The sequence below is a fragment of the Carlito syrichta genome, unplaced genomic scaffold (assembly GCF_000164805.1).
Source record: "Carlito syrichta isolate Samal-C Ts95f unplaced genomic scaffold, Tarsius_syrichta-2.0.1 Scaffold302316, whole genome shotgun sequence".
NCBI classification, from domain to species: domain Eukaryota; kingdom Metazoa; phylum Chordata; class Mammalia; order Primates; family Tarsiidae; genus Carlito; species Carlito syrichta.
In genome coordinates this window covers 101,323-122,378 of record NW_007246412.1, presented here as the reverse complement: position 1 = coordinate 122,378, position 21,056 = coordinate 101,323, and the positions used below count along the sequence as shown (strand labels likewise).

General features: G+C 36.2%; 1 protein-coding gene and 1 pseudogene across 3 annotated transcripts in view; one reads left to right on the top strand and one right to left on the bottom strand.

Annotated features, from left to right (window-relative positions):
* Positions 1 to 7,943: 7,943 nt before the first annotated feature.
* Positions 7,944 to 21,056, bottom strand: part of NNT (nicotinamide nucleotide transhydrogenase) — a 99,274-nt gene continuing 86,161 nt past the window's right edge. For all 3 annotated transcript variants that reach the window (XM_021711476.1, XM_021711474.1, XM_008056296.2), the window contains 3 exons: positions 12,404 to 12,522; positions 10,718 to 10,833; positions 7,944 to 9,190 (listed from right to left, as the gene is read on the bottom strand). In XM_021711476.1, the coding sequence (XP_021567151.1) occupies positions 9,041 to 9,190; positions 10,718 to 10,833; positions 12,404 to 12,522 (385 nt within the window). In that variant the 3' untranslated portion in view covers positions 7,944 to 9,040. The remainder of the gene's footprint in view (positions 9,191 to 10,717; positions 10,834 to 12,403; positions 12,523 to 21,056) is intronic.
* On the top strand, positions 16,110 to 16,347 carry LOC110595486 (annotated as a pseudogene).

Sequence of the window (21,056 nt, the reverse complement as noted above, 5' to 3'; positions counted from 1 at the left end):
TATCACCAAAGGTTTTTTTTTTCTCCTCATCTCATGAAAAATGAGTTTCCCCATGATCATCTACAACCACTTCACTCTTCTCAAACTGTGTTCCACCTGTACAAGCCCACTCATCCCATAGGCACATGGCATGCTGGGTGCTGTTGCTCCATGTTCTCCCTGCAGTCTAGTCTGATTTCACGCTCAGGTTGTGGTATGAAAATATTAATGATGGCAATTTTACACATGTTTATCTTCTTTGTTCTGTTTTGCTCAACTTCCTTTATTTCTGTAGGAAAAAAAAATTATCCCAGAAGAGCAAAAACCTTATACATAAATTAGGAACCATGACATTTCAGTAAATGTGACCAAACACTTGTAATTTAAGAAAAAAATAAAGCTAATTGGCAGAAGACTTGATTCTTGCTGTTCCAGCTGCCAGAAGGTAATTACGGGAAATTGTGATGTTTTGTGCTCCAATTTCGCTAGTAAAAATTACAATTAATAACATACACAGAAATCATTGTTTTTAAAAAGGTTTCCTGAGTAGTACCTCAGTACAAAAAAATTAGATGAGTTAGAAATGCTAACTTGTGTTTGTAAAAACAGAGTAATTAGCAAGTGCTGTGCTTTGACCTTTCTGTCTTTGTTTTAAATGTGCTTTCAACTATGAATTAATGATTCTTTTAAACTTTTGGCTATATATTTAATACCAAAGTATTGCTGATAACTAATAGAAATTAGATAAAACACTTTTTATACTTTATAGGGCAGTGGGAAAAGCAAAACAAAACAAAAAACTTCCCCAAAACAACTCTATGTCTCACTGAATTTTTTTTTGAATTGGAGTCTCACTCTTGTCGCCCCAAGCATCCTCCACCTGCTGGACTTAGGTGATCCTTCCGCCTCAGCCTTCCAAGTAGCTGGAACTACAGACACACACCACCACATCTGGCTAGTTTTTGTAATTTATTGTAGAGACGAGGTCTCACCAAGTTGCCCAGGCTGGTCTTCTGGTCTTGAACCCACGAACTCAGGAAATTCTCTTGCCGTGGCCTCCCAAAGTGCTGGGATTACAGGCTGAGCCACTGCGCCCAGCCATCACTGAATTTCTAAAAGTAAGTTTTCTGAAGCAATTTAGTTAGTCTCAAGAAATGAGACTCCTTAAAATGTTTTTGCTTGAAGAATTTGGATCAATGCAATTCCAAATTACCTAAATAGTGTTTACGTGTGTGTGTGTGTGTGTGTGTGTGTGTGTGTGTGTGTGTAAATAACACTAATTACCTTACTCCTACCAAGTCTTTTAAAAATTTTACAGGTGGCTCAGCCTGTAATCCCGTGCCTTTGGGAGGCTGAGGTGAGTGGATTGCCTGAGCCCGTGGGTTCGAGACCCGCCTAGGCAGCAAGACCTCATCTCTACAATAAATCAAAAAATCAGCCGAGCGTGGTAGCACATGCCTGTAATTCCGGCTACTCGGAAGGCTGAGGCGGAAGGATCGCCGGAGCCCAGCAGGCGAGGCTGCGGTGGCCGGGAGCGGCCACTGCACTCCAGTCTGGGCGACCGAGTGAGACTCCAACTCAAAAAAATAAAAAAATAAAAAAAATAAAAATTTCACCCCAAATATAAATTGTAGTAATAGGATAAATTTGCCAGAATATGTTGAGATCATCATACCCTCCACCTTGGATATTTCTTCCTTCCCATTCCACATTACTTTAAACATCTTGTAACTTCTATTTTGTTCAGACCAAAGAATTGGAGGATGTCAGTGTGCAAAGATATCAGTCGCCAAAACTAGATAGGACACTATATGTCTCAGCAATGCCAGATCGGATGGATGAAGACCAAAGACACGTCTGACTCCACCAAACTGTGACATTACATTGTATACCTTGGGCCCCACCCTCTTTGCTTCTGAATGAAGATGTGACCCCAGGAGTAGAAGCAGGAGAAGGCAACACTGTGAATTAAAGTCAAATTTTTATCACCAGGGAAAACAGGGGCTCAGACAGGAGTTAACTTCAGTTACAGAAAAGTAAAGTCATTTCTGTACATTCAAGTTTGTGGCCTGTGAGAGATGAAAAATCCATGGCAGAAAGCTTTTACTTGACTGGCTGTGAGGTAGGAAAGTGTCAGGGGTCAAAGCAACCAAGGAGATGAAACAGGTAGTCCTGGAAAGCAAAACCCAGAAAGGTGAAGGGTCTGCTCTAAAGTCTCCTTTTTTTCTGCTCGTAAGAAGGAAGCATTCTCAGAATTTAGGTTTTTGTGTAGGAGGCAAAAATGGCAATAGCTGCTTACAGATAGGATGGGTGGAAATGCAAATCACGACTATCTAACCAGCAACTTCCATAGTGCCATATAAAAACAGCAGGCACTCGTTTTTCTCTACAAAGTTGGTAACAATTCTTTCTGCCATTTTATAAATAGATGGCAACTTCTTAATAAAAATTTAACTGAGCCGGGCTCGGTGGCTCAGCCTGTAATCCTGCGCCTTTGGGAGGCTGAGGTGAGTGGATTGCCTGAGCCCGTGGGTTCGAGACCCACTTGGGCAGCGAGACCTCATCTCTACAATAAATCAAAAAATCAGCTGGGCGTGGTAGCACATGCCTGTAATTCCGACTACTCGGAAGGCCGAGGTGGAAGGATCAGCGGAGCCCAGCAGGTCGAGGGTGTGGTGGCCGGGAGCACTCCAGTCTGGGCGACAGAGTGAGACTCCAACTCAAAAAAAAAAAAGAAAAATTTAACTGAGATTTTTTTCCTTTCATGAGTTATATCCTTTCTTTTATTTTTAACAGAAGGTCAACTGAGTGGTTAAGTGAACTTCACCTTCAGCCAGATCTCAGTTCTAAGTTCCACTCAGCTATTTTCTGTTGTAGGATGAGCTGAAACTCACAGGATAGTGTCTAGGACAAAATGCGTACTCATTAACTTGTAGCTACTATTACTAGTATTTACCTATTGAGCTACTAAAATGAATGAAAGAACAGGGTCTCTTCATCTAAAATCTAAAAAAAGAAAAGAAACAGAGCTCAGGTGAACTTCTAAACAATGAGTCCTGAACAGAAGTCAATGCAAACATACATAAAAGCTCCCTCCCCTTCCTCCCCGCTGCAAAGGAATAAATATATTAAAATGCAATTGTGCTTAATTTAGCAAGAGGAGATACCCTAGAAATGTGAGCACGACCAAATGTGACTCATTATGTATAAAACAGTAACACCTTTCACAGTGATGTCACTATCCAAATACTTATCCTGGGTTCAGCACTAAAATCTACCCTTTGGTGCTGCTTGTACAGACAGTATCCTGGGTAAGATACGTGACCACAAGGACAAAAGCCAGTGTAGATACTGTGAAATCCTTACTTGTACAGTATCTCCATAAGATTTTGTTACAGTATTTGAATGTTCTATTGACCTGTTTAGAATGACAATTCTAATCTTTAAAAGACCATGTTTCCAGGTTGCTATACCTATACCCAATGCTAATAAAGCATTTATTCTCAATCAGACACAAGTGTGGACCTGAACTATGTAAGCTTCATGCCCATATATATTCCAATGAGACAAAAGCCACAGAGTTAGCTATAATTTATAAGCACAAAATTTCCTATGAGTCAGTAAAGCTTTAAAAGATTCTTTCTAGGAGTGATTTCTAAAGCATAGTGTTCCATTAAACTTGGAGACTAGTGACAAAACATTCTAAAGATAAGGGCATGAAATTCTGTTTCATCCCTCCAGGGAAGAAATTATTTCCCTCTTGACATAGCACAAAGGAGTTATTTAGTCTCATATTCTTCCATTTCTCTGGAGAGTTTTAGACATGACCTTTCAGTTCAACTACACTGATGATGCTGCCTCCATATGTGCAGTAGGGGACTAGATTCACAAGGATTGGAAAGAATGAACCCTGCTATGTCAGTATTAAGCACTGTGCTCTTGTGGAAAGTACACTCCCTAACTAGGAGAATCAAAAACCAAAAAGACAAGACAGGGCTGAGAGATAACTAACTGGCTTTTAGAACATCCGTTTCAGAAAAAAGAACTAGTTTAGATAAGAGTTCACTGGCTGAATCTAGTTCTGTGCCTTACAGTAGACATTTCCAAGTTCTGCTTTTCCTATAGTAAGTCAAAAATGAAGTAAGAGAATTTTTTAAATGGCCTTAATTTCGATTTCTAAATGGTCCATTTTCAAGAGTTTTTTACTACTCCCTACATCATATCACATTGCTGCTAGGTATTTTTCATCTTCCCAAATGCAGCAGGAAGGATGAGAAAAAAATTATTAGATCTTCATATTCCATCTTTACATAGGAGAAATTTGAGCACCCCACTTCTTTGCTTTGAGGTCTCACTTCCCTTTTCACTTATGTTCACTGTAAGGGAAAAGAACTAGCCACCATCATCCTGTCACCTACATTCTTCAAATTCACATCCACAGTTCTTCTCAAAGTCCGTGACAACCACTTCTCCTCACCATTCCATTGCTGCCATATGTATGAATGAATTCAGTCACCTGAGGTAAGTGGGATCACTTTGATTCTCTTCATTCCAATGCCTTCACGTCTTTGCTTTTCACAATGAATCAAACAACACAGCCCAAGTATCCAACACTGTGAAGGTCTGGTTTGGTCTATGGGTAAAATATAAAATATCCAGGGACAAATTCTACTCCATATCATTTAGGTAATTTTTCCATGAGTATTATTCTTTACAAATATGCTGTGGCAAAAACTGGAAATCAGAGCTCAATCTCTGGCAAAAAAAAAATGAAGTGCAAATATTTTATATAAGATAAGGCAGTCATATGCCTTGACAATCAATATGACAGAGAGGCAATATCTCCCAGTACTTAGGGCTCCAACTTTTAAAGTTCTCCATAATCATAAACTGAGTTTTTTCTACCTAACCAATAGGATTCCCATTATTCCCCAAAATTACTATGGTCTATTTTTTCCTATCATTACCTTAATCATCAAATGTAAGAGTTTCAACTATTGGCCATTTTAATTACTAATCTATTGGCCATTCTAATTACTAATTATATAAATCACTATGTTGCCAGTATCCAAAAGATTTCCAGTCAGAATTACAATGTGTACCACGCTAATTGTCTTTAATCGCTCAATAGTGAAGAAAACAGTTCAATTCTTTAGCCCAATATTAGGTAACTTCTAAGAGATAAAAGCTTAGGAACAGGAATTCTAAGTGCCTCAAAATTCGAACATGATCATTTCTGTTACTTTACTAAATGAACACTTCAAAAGTTTCACTTAGAAAGGTCTTATTTTCTCTTTTTGTTAATTGACCTAATTCTTCTTTTCTTTGAGAATCTAAAGAGCAGCTGGATTATGAAAGTTGCTGCCACTGGAGTAAAGGGTTTTGAGTTTGTTTTTTGTTTTGTTTTTGTTTTTACCATTCTGACCCAATAATATTTGTTGGCAAAGTTTCTCAAAAACTGGCAAGGGCTATAAATTAGATATTTAAACTACTCTCCCTAAGCTATACAAAACAGCTGTCCAACTTCCCAGAACTAAAATGCTTTCATCCACAAGACTCATGCCTTAGGGGACCAAAAAGTTTGTCCCTAAGTTAGCTGAACATACAGGTTATAAGTTAGTAATTATTAAGAATAAAGCTTTGGGATCTGATAAATTGAACTAAACCCTAAAGCTGACTGATATATAATATATTCCATATTTGTGCTGAATGACAGGATATAGCAGAATGTAAAAGTTAGGGTCATGACTCAGATGGGATCAGAAAGGCCAAGGCTCACTTTCCAGATTCATTACCAAACATTTAACTGATATCCCTTGACTCAGTATAGGTCTAAAAGCCACTGCATAAAGAGATAAGTTCACTCTATTAGTCCTCTCTATTCTAATTACTAGAAAGAACATATAAAATGATAGAGTCTAGCTGGGCTCGGTGGCTCAGCCTGTAATCCCGCACCTTTGGGAGGCTGAGGTGAGTGAGTTGCCTGAGCCCACGGGTTCGAGACCTGCCTGGGCAACTTGGCGAGACCTCATCTCTACAATAAATCAAAAATGAGCTGGGCGAGGTAGCATGTACCTGTAGTTCCGGTTACTTGGAAGGCTGAGGCAGAAGGATTGCCAGAGCCCAGCTGGTTGAGGCTGCAGTGGCTGTGAGTGGCCACTGCACTCTAGTCTGGGTGACGGAGTGAGACTCCAACTCAAAAATATATACATATATATTTAAAAAAAAGATAAAGTCTATATACCACAAAACTGTCCAGATAGATACACAGAGACAAGTTCTTATACATTTACTTATATACATATTTTACTTAGGTGAGTAACTTAAATGCTAACTCCTAATTTAAAGCAAGAGAAAATAAAGGATAGTTAGTAAGGCCTAAAATACGCATCAACATTAGCGTTTCCAAAATTACCTAAAGATAAAAATTAAAAATTACCTAAAGGTAATTTTTTTGTAACAGGCTAAAGGGTGCCATAGATTTTTTTAAAATTATTTACAGTTAATTATTTTAAAGATATAGTGAATAATACAAAAATAAAATAAGTCAGATCTTATCACAGAAACAAAGGACTAAGTACCACATGTTCTCACTTGTAAGTGGACCTCAGGGACATTTATTAATACTATAAGAAAGGGATTGGCAGTGGTGGGACACTGCCAGGGGAGGTAAGAGGACACATAGCATCAACAAGGGTACCTGATCTCAAAACAGGCGAGGTAGGGACCAAAGGGAGGCCCAAACTTTGCCTGTATGATGACCACTTGTATACCTAATCCTGAATTATACCCCACATCTTTAAAAAAATTTTTTTTAAGTCAGATCTAGCAGCTGTATGACTTACCAGAAAAGGAGGAATAATAAAACAGAATGTATGGAAATCATTTATGTTGTTTTTAGAATTTGCCAAATTAATCCAAGTCCACCAATCTTTTGGAGTATTAATTTAAAGAATTATACATACAAAAATATTTTAAATATCCTAACCAATAAAGTAAAATAAAACCAATGGAACACTAATGTTCAATTGAACTAACATAATTGGCTGACAAAGGATTAACAAATAATAAAGAATAAGGTCACACTAAATAAAATATAAAAATTAAATATTAAAATTAATAAATCCAAATATGATTATTTTTAAACAGGACGCAGGACTATCATTTAAAAAAATCCTAATTACTACTTTCCAGATATACCTACAACTACATGGAGAGAAGGAAAAGGACATGAATAAAGATAATGTTTACTTTCTTTTTTTTTTGAGTTGGAGTCTCACTGTCACCCAGGATGGAGTGCAGTGGCACATTCACAGCCACCACAGCCTCGACCTGCTGGGCTCAGGCGATCCTTCCACTTCAGCCTTCCAAGTAGCTGGAACTCCAGGCATGCGCCACCACACTGGGCTCATTTTTTGATTTATTATAGAGATGGGGTCTTGCCAAGTTGCCCAAACTGGTCTTGAACCCATGGGCTCAGGTAATCCTCTCACCTCAGCCTCTCAAAGTGCTGGGATTATAGGCCACACCCAACTGTTTACTTTCTTCTACAAGAACTTTTTGATAAAACTCAGTCCTGAGATTACCAGTGACTTAAGATTCATTAACAAATTGCATTTATCACTCAAAAATGTAAAAAGGATTCTTTCTTTTTTTAAGCACATGTACACATCACATACACATACACAGACACACACATAGAGAGATCTTTATCTCAGGCACAGCAAAATATAAATTAATTACGAAACCAACAGATACTGTGCACTTTAAATTCGGTAAATATGAACACTACAGTAAAAAAAAAATGTACCTGTTATTCCTTTTTCTGGTGTAGAGCTTTTTTTATGAGTTGATAATTTTTTAAAGAAATTTAGTACCAAATAAATTATATAAAGAGACAGATACTCTCAAGTATTCATCACATATTCCCCTCTACTTAAAGCTTTGGGCAAAGTAGGAAAATGACAAAGTAAATATAGACTTTTATTAGAAAAGACATGATCTTTACTGGCGCTTAGATGAACAAAAGAGGTAGCTAAGAAATGCCACCTTTTCTCTCAAAAGTCATCAATTACATAAGACCTCAAAACACACTCTGATTTGAAAAGAAAAATCCATCTTTACAAACAGTTAAGAAAGAATAATTTCTTCTGTTTCATGGTAGTGGGTCTTTCTCTCATGTTTACAACAAGTAAAAATATTCTAGTTCAGGCTATTGTCACCAGAGATACTTGCTACATCACTTGCAAACATGATGAATGCATTTTATTAGTGAAATAGTTGAATTCCACTCAAGTGCACTTAATACAGCACTACAAATTAGAAATTGATTGACGTTAAAGAGATCTCCAATTAGAAATAGAATTTCCAAAAATACAACTAATACTAATTTCAAGTTACATGTTTCATGGGTGTCTTGTGAAACATATAAAGCAAATGATTTGTTTTGAGCATTGCTGAAAGAGTATCTAATTCTTTAATGTATTAAAATAGTAGTGAGAAAATACACCCTTAAAATCTAGACTTTTAAGTATAGGTTAAAAAATTAAAACCAATTTGATATGGTCAATTCACTGGTTAAATTTCAAAAAGACAACTGGAGTTCAGAAAAGTTTCAAATTAGTCATATTTGTTGAAAAAACATAAATGTAAGTGCCTGCAATGTTTACATTGTGTCAGATTTTTCAGAGCCAATGTATAGTGGAAGTCCTGAAATCCTAAACTTAATTTCTTAAAACATTTCTGGTTACTGAAGAGGCACAAAAAATCCAACAGGATTACATCTAAAATGATGCTGGTCTTTCTCCTTTTATAAAACACTTTTGATTCATAACACAAATATGAACAGAAAGACATTCAGAAATTTCAATCCTTTTTAAAATCAAGAGATCACTGCTCTTGAAAAATCTCCCTTTACAGTATTTGTTTTGCTCTCTTCAGTCTTCTTTTTATTCCAAGAGTTTTGCTACAGATGTGTATCACCATGTATCCTGATACTTTATTTGCCTGTTCCCACAAGTGAAGATGCGGCTTCATTAGCCAGCGGCTTGATCTTTAATATTTACTTCTGATAGGATTCTCTAACTTTTGCCTGCAGTGCATCACATGTCTTCTTGGCATCACCTAGAAGCATGGCTGTGTTAGGTTTGTAGAAGATTGGATTGTCCACTGCAGCATAGCCAACACCCAAAGACCTCTTCATAACAATGACCTAAGAACCAAATATTAAATGAAAGAGCGTATTTAATAGACCTCCCTGGGACCTGTTATGCACACAAACATTTCCCTTCTCTACCTTTGAACAAGGCACATACCACTAACAATTCTTTAGTACAAAGACTTTTAAAATACACAAGGAATATTTTAATGTTTACATTGTATTATTTTTAATTTTTAAAGTATGCCCTTGATCTTATATCCATTAGAGAAAAAGTCATGTTCATAATTTATCTGAGTGATAAGACTGCAGTGATTTTCTTCTTAGTGTTTTTTCCTTATAAAGACTATGTATAACATTTTCTAGTCATAAAAATAAGCATCTTTCCATGAATGTGCTAAAAAAAAACAAACAGTGCATAAACTTATACTACAAATTCTAAAACAGATGTGGTTGAGTGGGAAAATGGAATTATTCTTTTCTATCACTTTAGAGTAAAGTGTATCAGAAAGTTCTAGGACAAAAGCCCAAAAAACAATCCAGCTTCTCAAAAGGATAGAGCTAATAACTAACGGAATGCTCCTATACAGCAAAATGGAAGGAGTAAGCCAGTCCCTTAAATTGATGTGTTATAGACATTTACAATGACATGTACTATGGATATTGCTGTCCTGCTGAAAATCAAACCAGTTCTTAATGAAATGATAAGCTTTTCTACAGTCTTCTAGGGCATTTATCCAAAAATGCAAGCAGTGCAAGTATATTATTTTCATACAGCACTAGTATAGTAATGCACTCTGCAAACTCTCAAACATTGACTACTGATGCAATAATTCTGCATACACACATGAACAAGTGAATTTCATAAACATTCATCACAGCTACTGAGTTTTAAACCCCTATATTTACAATAAAGAAAAAAAATTAAATTAAAAATGTATATTATGCTATTATGATTCTTAAAATGCAGACATGACTCAAGAGTGGTAAAGAGATATGCTCACTGCTGGGGCAGAGGAAAATCTGCAAGCCTTTGAATTCTCTAAAATTTAGCAGTTAGCTTTTTTCAGAAGTAATGTGCATGAACAAAGTTTGTCTCCTTATGCCATGTTATTGTTCGGATTTCTAAATCACCTTTCTGCTAGACACTCCATAACAACATACAAATTCCCTTTCAAAAGAAAAAAAAGAAAAAAATATGCTCGTCTCGGTATATGAAGGCAATGATACTGACTCACTGTCCCAGAGGGAAGCCATCTGCTTCACTGGACTCAATCTGGAGTCCAGCCAGACTCATTCCAAAAGCTCACAGCTCTTTTTTTCAGCTGTGGTTACAGATTTTGTTAATCCATCCACATAGTCTCATCTGGTTCTACTTGTGATGAGGGCATTCACTCAGGTTCTCTGGTGGCCAGAGAACAGACAGAAGCTGGATATGGGAAAGTGGGCCCTAAACATGCTCTTACTCTTGGGTATCCTAAAAGATATCCTCATTTCTTATCAAGTGACCAAAGAAAGATCTGTGTGTGTATTTTAAGTGACCTTTGATCATCAGAATAAAAGACAAGTCTGAAACTTTACCTGCTTTGATTTCCAGACCTCAAGGACTGGCATGCCTGCAATAATAGAGTTGGGATCTTCTTGAGCTGCTGAATTAACGGTGTCATTAGCTCCAATTACAAGGACCAAATCAGTGTCTACATAATAAAGGGGAAAAAAGAGAGAAAACATAAAACTTAAAGGGACATTTTCACTTACTGCAGACAAACTGTAATGATCTGACTTTGTAATATCAACAATAACAAAAGGTAATATTTACAGGATACTCTCCTATGACAGGCACTGTTCAAAGAACTTTATCAGAGAAGTTAGGCAACTCAGTCAAAGTTATACACTTAAAAGCAGTAAGTAGGTCCTATATCTGAACCTGACCATCCTGACTACAGGCTACATTAAGCATTTCCCCCTCAATGGATCTACATTTTGTTATCTCACAATGATCTTGCTAGTCACATGAATTTATATGATTTGCATCTCATTTTCATTTTTTTTTTTAGTGTGAAGTTGACAAACATATCATGTTTCAAGGAGAATAGCCACCTTTCATGATGTAAATATTATAATACAAATGTCTATTATTGCTCATTACAAAGTTCTAGAACAAAAAACTAAAATAGGTAATGAATGATGCATACAAATTGTATTAATACAGATGGTGCTGCATTTTCTCCAGTAATTACCCAACTAAGGGAGTAATTGGGTAGGTGCTAAAAGAACAGGTCAGTCTATATTGTTATAAAGAGCAAGTTTCTCTTTCTAAATTTTTTTTATTTTAAGGATGTGGGGAACGATTCAGGATTCATTTTCAACTTTTAAAATGACCACTTCCGATGCAATCTGATGTCTAAAAGACAATGGTCTAAAAGCTGTACTGTATTAAAGCTGTACTCATAATTCCTGGAACTGGTTGGTGGTACACAAAATTTAGCAACAGTAAGATTTGAAAAGGAACATAAAATTAAAATGACCTAAATTCTTTCTTTAAGAACTATAATATAAACTACCTTAAGATATTGCCAAAAATGCCATGTGAATCTAGATATACACACAATTTCATTATTTTTTACCTAATAAACAGTATTTTTTAAGTTTACAGTGGATACTTGCCAGAGGAAAGTGGTTTGATTTTAACAAACATGATCTTGGGCCAAATGTCATTACTATTCAACATTTACCCCACAACAGCTATAAAGCACAGTACCTTATCTAGTGAAGTCCTAGTGTTTTAAAAAAAAGGAAATAGAAAACAACTTCACTGATCATAGCATTAGTACAACTGGAAACCAATAAAACTCAGACACTGGTAAGAATCAAACACTAATTATCAACAGAAGCACTTTTGCCAACGAGAAGCCTGAGGTGGAGTATTGTAGCTCAAGAACACAAGCTACTAAGAGCCAGAATCTGGATTCAAAAGCCAGGTCTGCCCAGATTCCCTGTCTTCATCATCTCTGCACTACCTCAGGATTTTTATCTTCCTTCAGTTCTTCACAGAGGAGCAAAATTTGCCCATGCTGCTTACAAATGTCTTGCACCTTATTCATACTGTCTTTCGCTTACTTAATTTCAATAACATACCTACTATGTGCAGGTTATTTGTCATCTGACTAGTCAGTCTTCACTGATTCCACAATTTATATCCTAAGTCTGGCACTGCTTTATTCACACTTAGAATATTTAAACTTCACCATCGTCCCCATCACTTACCTGGGAAATCGTGGTTGATCTCATCCATTTCCAACACAATATCATATGGCACCCCAGCCTCAGCTAGCAGCACATTAAGCTGACCAGGCATTCGGCCTGCAACTGGGTGAATTCCAAACCTAGATATGAAACAAACGAACAGCTGGCCTTAGCTGATGGGCCAAAATGTACAGAGCCCCCAAAATCACCTTCAAATCTTCACACTTTGCTCTTGGCACCTCCGCTTCTCCCGGTCCTATCTGATCTCTACAGGCAGAAGTAGAATTAGTTCAGATATATGGTCAACCTACAAATATTGAAGTTGAAGATTCAGTACCTTAGTATACAGAAACTATAACCTCCCTCAGAAAAATAAAATTGTAAATTTGGAACCAGACTATAAACTTCCAATAATATTAATAAATCTTATCATCTTACCTTTAAAAAGCACTCAGATCCTCTCATACTACTTTCTGATAAGTCTTGAATATTTAAAAGTAAGTTAACTAGTAAGTTAACCTGGAATTAAATGTTTCCCATGAAAAAGCTACATCATTCCATCAAAACTGACTCCACATTCAACTTTAACCTCCGTGTTCAAAGGTAGAGAAATAAAATGTTGTCATATACATGATGTTAAAGACCTACAATATTTCAGAAAATGGAACTCCACATCACAGAAGAAATGTGATAGTAATGCACCAGAGTTTTTAAAACACAGAGTGGTTAACACACAATCAGAGCTCCACACTTAGGGTGAAGGACACTGAAGCATCAAGTCAATTCTCTCAACCACAGACATAATGAAATCTTTAAAGTTTTTAATCCAATCTCTTGTCCACTGTACTTTTCTCTGCTTCCTCAGCATTGAGCACAGTGTCTGGCACATAGGAAGTCCTCCATAAAAAGTGGATAAATGAATGAATCCAATGAAGAAATGCATTTGATACTATCTATTGGAAGAGATCAGTCTAACTTTAACTTAAATACCTTCAATGACCAGAAATTTACTCCAGTCTAAGGATTATTCTTTTACTATACTGTATGTATATGTTACATATATACATATGTGTCATATATATACATTCATGTATATTTATTGACATACGCATATATCATTCATATATATATACATACATATTCACTCATATACAATAAGTCCTCACTTAACAGTGTTTATAGGTTGTTGGAAACTGTGACTTTAAGTAAAACGACATACAATGAAGCAAATTTTACCCTGGGCTAATTGATATAAACAAGAGTTAAAGTTCCTAAGCCGTATTTCTGGCTAAAAAATATCACCAAACTTCTAAGTAAAGACCAAAACACTTACAATACTACACACTGAAATAAACATTTAGGAAAGATTAGTAAGAACAAGTAAGATAATTATTTACCCAGGTATTTTAGTTCAGGGGGGCGGGTAGCTGGAGCCAAAGGCCGGAACCAGCCCTGGATAGGATGCCATCCCATCACAGGGCGCACTCACACTCACAGCCTTTACTCAGTCACACTGGGAGCACGTAGACATGCTGATTCATCTAGCATGGACGTCTTTGGGGTGTGGGAAGAAACCAGAGTACCTGAAGAAAACCCACTCAGACACAGGGAGAACATGCAGACACCACACAGACAGTAGTCCCAGAGGGAATGAAAACATAACAAAACAATGTTAAATGAAATGATGTTACTTGAGGACCTGCCATATATACTCATTCATATATATGAGGGGAAAACCCCCCCAAAAAACAGAATTATCTCTTGGAGGACGGACCTCTTGTAGTACAGGCTTCCCATACCAGGTAAGTGTTCTAGGAGTCTATAGGCATCAGTGTACCAGCTAGTGTTGTGAGAGGCTGAGTTCAGCTTCAGTGAATTTTTTCTTTTCGCTTTTTTTTTTTTTTTTTTTTTGAGAGCCTTTCAGCACGTTTTCACATTTCGTGATTGGAGATTTACAAGTGCACCTGCCCACACAGCACCGAGTATTCAGCAGTTTTTGACCAAAAGCAGCATGTCACATGCCTCACCCTCTTTATTCACCCTGAGTGACTTTTTTTTGATTCCCTGGGTGAAAAAAGTCCTCAAAGTGAAATGTTCTGTTGATGTGGAAGAGGTGAAGAAAAAAAAAACAGCAGAAGAACTAAAAGGCATCAAAATCGGCAAGTTCAAAAAACTGTTTTGAACAGTGGAAAAAGTGTCTTGACAGGTATATTGTATCAAATGAAGAGTACCTTGAAAGCAACTGAAGTTTAAACATATTAGAATACGCAATTTTTTATAAATAAATTCCACATTTTGGGGGGTTCCCTCCATACATATATATTCATTCATATTAAGCTAAAAAGAAATAACTTATATATGTGTATATGTGTTTATATATGTGCGTGTATATATATATACACGCACACTTATACATACATGCATGTATATTTATGTGTGTGTTTGTGTGTGTGTGTGTGTATCTGTGTGTGTATAAATATCAAAGAGAAACCCATCTAGTTGTTTTCTGAAGTCTGTAGTCAGGTCATCAGGAACCATAATGAATCTACTCCTTCTACCATTTGTGGATTCCTGTCAGCTCTTCTAGAATGCCTGCTAAGCAAAACGTCCTCTGTTCTTTCAACTGTTCAACAAATGACAGGACTTCCTGACCCACTGCTGTCCTAGTCATTTGTTTCTACATGTCAAGGTTCAGCCTAAACTTCAGTCCCTCACAGTGAATACAATGTGCTGGATGTGATCTAGATGCGTAAGGCACAGCAAAAATTCATGTCCTCAGATCTTTCATTCCTGAAACCTGTCTGCATTAGCATTTATGGCTGCCACAACATACTGACTGGCTCATACAAAACTTATGGTCATTTAAGATGTCCTGTTACTTTTCACATGAACTGCTGCCAAGCCAGGCCTCCTCACTCTTAAAATAAACCCTGTTGGGAAGAGATTAAAGAGCATGAGAATTGACCCCTTCCCATAAAGAAGACCTGAAAAGAGCTGAGACAACCATTTATTTTGCCCAGATAAGTGGTTTTCTATATCTTTAAAACCAATAATAAAGAGCCTGAATTATTGGGAGACTTGTAATTGGGGGGAAAAATGACTGGCATTCTCTTTTATCAAACTCCTATTTATATAATTTTCCATCTGGATCACTGCATGTTCCTAATAACCAATTTATACTATTAAAAAACAGAAAGGAAATGAAACAGTTATCTCTAGGTGGTAGCACAATAGGTAATCATTTTACTTATTTTTATATTTTCAAACTTTTCTATGAGGTTGCACACTTTTTTATAGTGGAAAACTGACTTTTCATTTAAAAATAAATGAACACTTTATGCTTTTATATTGTGATATAGTTTATAAAGTGATTTCTCTCACATTGTTTCATTCTATTCTAGTAATCTTTAACAATCTCCATCTAGAGTTAAAATTTAGAGCAGCTGATTTAAACTCAGTACATAGTTAAATAAACTGGGCTTTAGAGCTGCATTCCTATATCTGCAAAAAAAGGGAGTTAGAATATATATAAGATGGACTGCTGGTATGTGTTTTGGCATAATGACTAATACTGACCTTTAAAATATGCTATACAGTTTGCCCAACATTTTTTTAGTAAACAACAAAACTAGGATTCAAACTCAGGTCTTTCTGTCTCAAGAGTCTAAGCTCTTGGCTGCTATGCTATGTGTCCCTGGCTTCCAAGGGGGCGGCCAGGCATGGAATCATGGGTCAGGTAATGCAGTTTGTTGAACCAAGTCAGCAGTTTGCAATGGACTCAATTCAACTGGTTAATTGAGTCCACCAAACCTGATAGAAAAGATTTCCAAAAGATTGCCATGGCAACAGCAGTAGGATTTGCTATAATAAGATTCATTGGCTTCTTTGTGAAATTGATCCATATCCCTATTAATAACATAATTGTTGGTGGCCAAATACTTTTTGGAGGAGTGTTTGCATCTTAGGATTGGTGAACCAGTGAGAGCTTGAGAAGCTCATGGAGTAAAGTTTGCCCATGTTTGTTTTTCTTCCAAGATGTTTTCTATTTCTAAATTAAAATGATTTCAAAGTTAAAAAAAAAAAGTCTGAACTCTTAACTACTATACAATATAGTTACTATAGTCCAGCAATTTAGGAAGTACTTTTCTTAGTTAATAGCTCAGGTTAGCAAGTTGTTTGATCTTGGGCAAGTTACTCTCCTGTCCCAGTTTTCCCAAAGAGTAGTAATTAGCTGTTATAAGGCCACATCATGCCAAGAGCAATAGAAAACTCTGTGTAGAAAAGATTTGAACTTGGATAGATTTAGAGACTATCATACTCAGTGGTCTATCACAGAAACAAAGAACAGAATACCACATGTTCTCACTCATAAGCAGACCCTGAACAATTATATAATACTTTAAGAAAGGGATTGGCAGTAGTGGGATACTATCAAGGTGGGGTGGCAGAGGGAACACAACATCACTAAGGGTACCTGATCTTAAACCAGGCAAAGTGGGGACCAAAACGAGGCCCAAATGTTACCTGTATGATGACTACTTGTATATCTATTCCTGAAGTGTACCTCACATCTTTAAAATTTAAAAAAAAAAAGATTTGAGAAATACCCATTTCTCTCTCCTGGAATGGGTTAAGAATAAGGTGATAAGAAGAGTTTACATTTCAATAATTCAATTTACACATAAAATGTTCTTTGAGAATAACTGGTACCCCCAGGAAGTGTCATCAATGCTTACAAGCTATAAAATCAAAATGACATTAAATATGTGCACAGATGTGACAGAGAGGGGCTAAAAACAGTTAAAATTTATTCCTTTTAAAAAAATCAACCCACAAGTTCCAAACCTGCTAGACATGGGATGTGAGAAAACTAAATAGCCATAAGCTGCTTTCCTGGAAATGCAAGATAGTAATCTATTCACAACCTTACCTCCATATCCTCTCTTGTGAACTTATCAGTTTACAACCCTTACTTGTCATGTATGCCCTGGAGACAGTTTGTTCTTTAAAAATCTGACTTTGCTAAATACAATCTTGCAAATTCCAAAGAAAAATGTATAGCTATACAACCCCACCCTCTCCCTTACCTAAACTAACAGATAAAACCCCTCTCCCCTTTCTCTGGGTTGCTCAACCTTGGAGCATTAGCCTGCTGAGTCATGTCAGGGCTAATAAAAACGCAGCTTCCTAAGATAGCCTTGGTGTCACAGTCTCTCTGTTTTCCCACAACATAGACAAATCATCATAGGAGAAGACAGTGCCTCTTAGCATGCATCCTATCAACAACAGAGCAAAACATCTGCAAGCACCTCTTAAATTTGGGGGAAATAGATTTGGAAAGTTACTAGGGATGGTCTGATAGTGTTTCTACTCACATTTCTGACATCAAATGTGAGTGTATTTTTCACACCAACAACCAGTTCTCCAATTCTCCAGACATCAAATGAGTGGCCTATAATCCAAGTCAATTCTGATACTAACTACACAGAGTGAGTGTCAGATTCTACAGGTTTAAGGGCACAATCTCACAAGATTCCCTCATTTCAGATGCCAGTCACAAGTCCCAAGTTACCACCTACACTTCTGACCAATCAGATGCTTCTTTAATAATTTGCTAGAACAGTTCAAAAACTCAGAGAAACACTACACTTACGTTTACAGACTTATTATAGAGGATACAATTCAGTGGGGGAGGATTATGCAGAGCTTCCATGTGCCCCCTTCCCAGCACCTGAGTATTGTTCACCAACCTAGAAGTTCTATGAACCCTGTAGTTCAGGAGGTTTTATGGAAGTTTCATTATGCAGGCATGGTTGATTAAATCATTCGCCATTGGTGATGTAGCATAATCTCCAGCGTTTTTCCCTACTGGAGGTTACTGTGGGGCTGAAATTCTGAACCCTCTCATCACAGGGTTGCTTCCTCTGGCAACCAGGGTTATCTTGAAGCTACCTAACAGCCCACCAAGAGTCACTTTATTAGCATAAAGTCAGGTACAGTTGACAGGGGCTTGTTATGAATAACAAATGGAGCTCCTGGCATTCCTACCAGGAAATTCCAAGGGTTTTAGAAGCTTTGCATCAGGAATGGGAGACAAAAGCCAAATATATATTTTTTTATTAAATAACACAGATGGTAAGTAGAAATGAACTGTACAGGATAAACTATTAATAATATAAAATTATTTTTAAAGGAATCCAGCATCTCTTCCTTCAGTAGGTTGTTTATAGCTTTATTTAAGTGAGAATAAAATTAAGGGCATTCATTAGTTTACCCCAGACAGTGGTCACCCAACCTCACCATCTTTATGTAAGTTTTAAGTTCTTCAACCACAAACTCTTCTATCACTTTTGGCAATGTAAAAGTTCAATACTTAAATAGAATTTTTTTTAATTCTCTAGAAGATTGCTTTCCTTCAACTACACATTGCTATCCTAATGTCATCATCTATACCTAACCACAGTTTTCAATCACTCCTACAACAAATGAAATGAGGCAACAACTGACAATTTATGTTGACACTCTTCAAGTAGCAAGACAAGTTATATCCAGCTCTGCTACAGCTGTTTTCAAACTGCTCCAAAGAAAGCATTTCCAAAATGTTTCATGGACTCTTTTGTTGACATATCTACTTTAAAAATTTACATTTTTACAGTGGCAATGACATTTTTTCTTTGAAATAATATATATAAAAATTTGAAAAAAATTTTCCCCAGGCACCAAAGTGCATGCTCATTAAACGGGAGATATTTTCCAAAATCTCAAATATGAACATAAATACCCTCTTCAATGCATTTTCAAGCATGAAAACAAAAAATAGACCCAGAAAGAAAATGCACGATACTGAAATAACCAACATATATTCCCAAGCTTACTAATTGCCATGAACTTAGAAAAAGAAAAGACACAACAAACTGAAGTTTGAAAGGTGCTTGATTTTATAATAAGCATCACTGTCTTCGGTTCAGGACTTTTAATCTTTTCTTCTATGGCAGAGATAGCTGGATAATTCCTTAGGATTAGGGTTAACAACAAAAGTTGTGAGAAAAAGATAACAGACACAAAAAAGTAACGCTAACATAAGTATAATATTAATTCAAAAAAAAGTTAAGAAAGAAGTGCTGAATTTGTGCAATCCTTTCTCAAGGGGTTGCCCCTTCAAGTCCCCTCCCACTGTGGGAGCTTTTCTGTCCTCTCAATAAATCCTGCTTTTAAAAAAAAGTGAGAAAGAAGGAAGCGTACAAAGCCAAATGCACATGAGAGTGACATGAATACATGACTTTAAAGGCACACATGACAGCATGACACCCACTTGTAAAAATAACAAAGATACTTGAATATCAAAATAAATAAGGATAGTAATAGACCATAACCCACTGGAGAAAATGGGAAACCATGAGTCAATACTGATAACAGATTCCTAAGTCAGTAATTAAAGGAATAAACAAAAAAACAAAGAAGCACATGGCCTTACAGAGCAGGACTGTGAACTGATATATATGAGGTTTTTAAGTCACTATTTTATGACTATCACAATAAAAAATTATAACTTTAAAAATCATCAGCACATGTTCAATATAGGGTGTAAAAGTCTGATGAGGAGCAGGATACTTTCACGGTCTTAAAGAAGAACTCAAAACACTGCCCGTTCCCTTCCTCTTGCCTCGACTAGAAAAGAAAATAATTAAAAAGACTTTTAGTGCTTTCTCTGATAGCTACTTCATTGAAACTGATCAATAATCAAGAGAGTAGTAGTTAGAAATAGTAATCACCTATACACTTTGCTGAATGTACATTTCATTGATTAAGTGGACAGAGTTCATGTTTCTGTTTTCTTCCCAGGTAATAATTTATTGTAAGCACTTAACAAAATAGGTTAACAATCCAAATCTCAGTTAAGAAGAACATAAATTAAAATTGTAGTTCACTATTTGGTATATATAGGTAGTGACTATTTTAACTCAGTGTTCTTCTAAATACTGTATGAGAGAACTTAAGCCATAGAGAATGTGCTCCAACAAAGGCAGAGAGCCTATAATTAAATTTTAGGGCCCTGAAATGCATTTTTCTTTAAAAAATGATGGAACAAAACATTTCCAAAAGAATAAATCTCAAAGTAAAACATTTTAGATTGAAAAGGTCATTTCACTGTAACCAAGGTTCTTAGTAATATATCTAAAGTATCACATTGCATTATTAATTAGCTGTTAGTTCACATTATTAATTCTTTCAGAGTTAATGCCAATTTGTATTTCGACTGTATCAGTTTCAAATCAACATTCCAAATTAACTCAGTTTTATTTTCCCCCATTTAATAAAAGGTACTCTCACTTCTATTACCAACTAGACTCAATGATAATTAACTAGATTTAGTTCAGAGAACTGCAGATTAAAAGGATCAGAAGATACTAGGATAAGGTTCAAGAGAAATACAAATACTTAACAACTTAGAAAACAGCACACTCTAAGAAAAAGAACTGGATCAACTGTCTAGAAAAAAGGCAAAACTATGATGTTCAAATAAACTAAATAAAACAGAAGTTAACCAAATAGTTCTCATTTTCAAAGAAAAGAAGAAAAAATCTTCAAATGCAAAAGAAAGAATTGAAATTAATAATAATAATAATAATAATAAAAGCTTTCTGGGGATTAGCAATAGTAGGAAACTACCAGG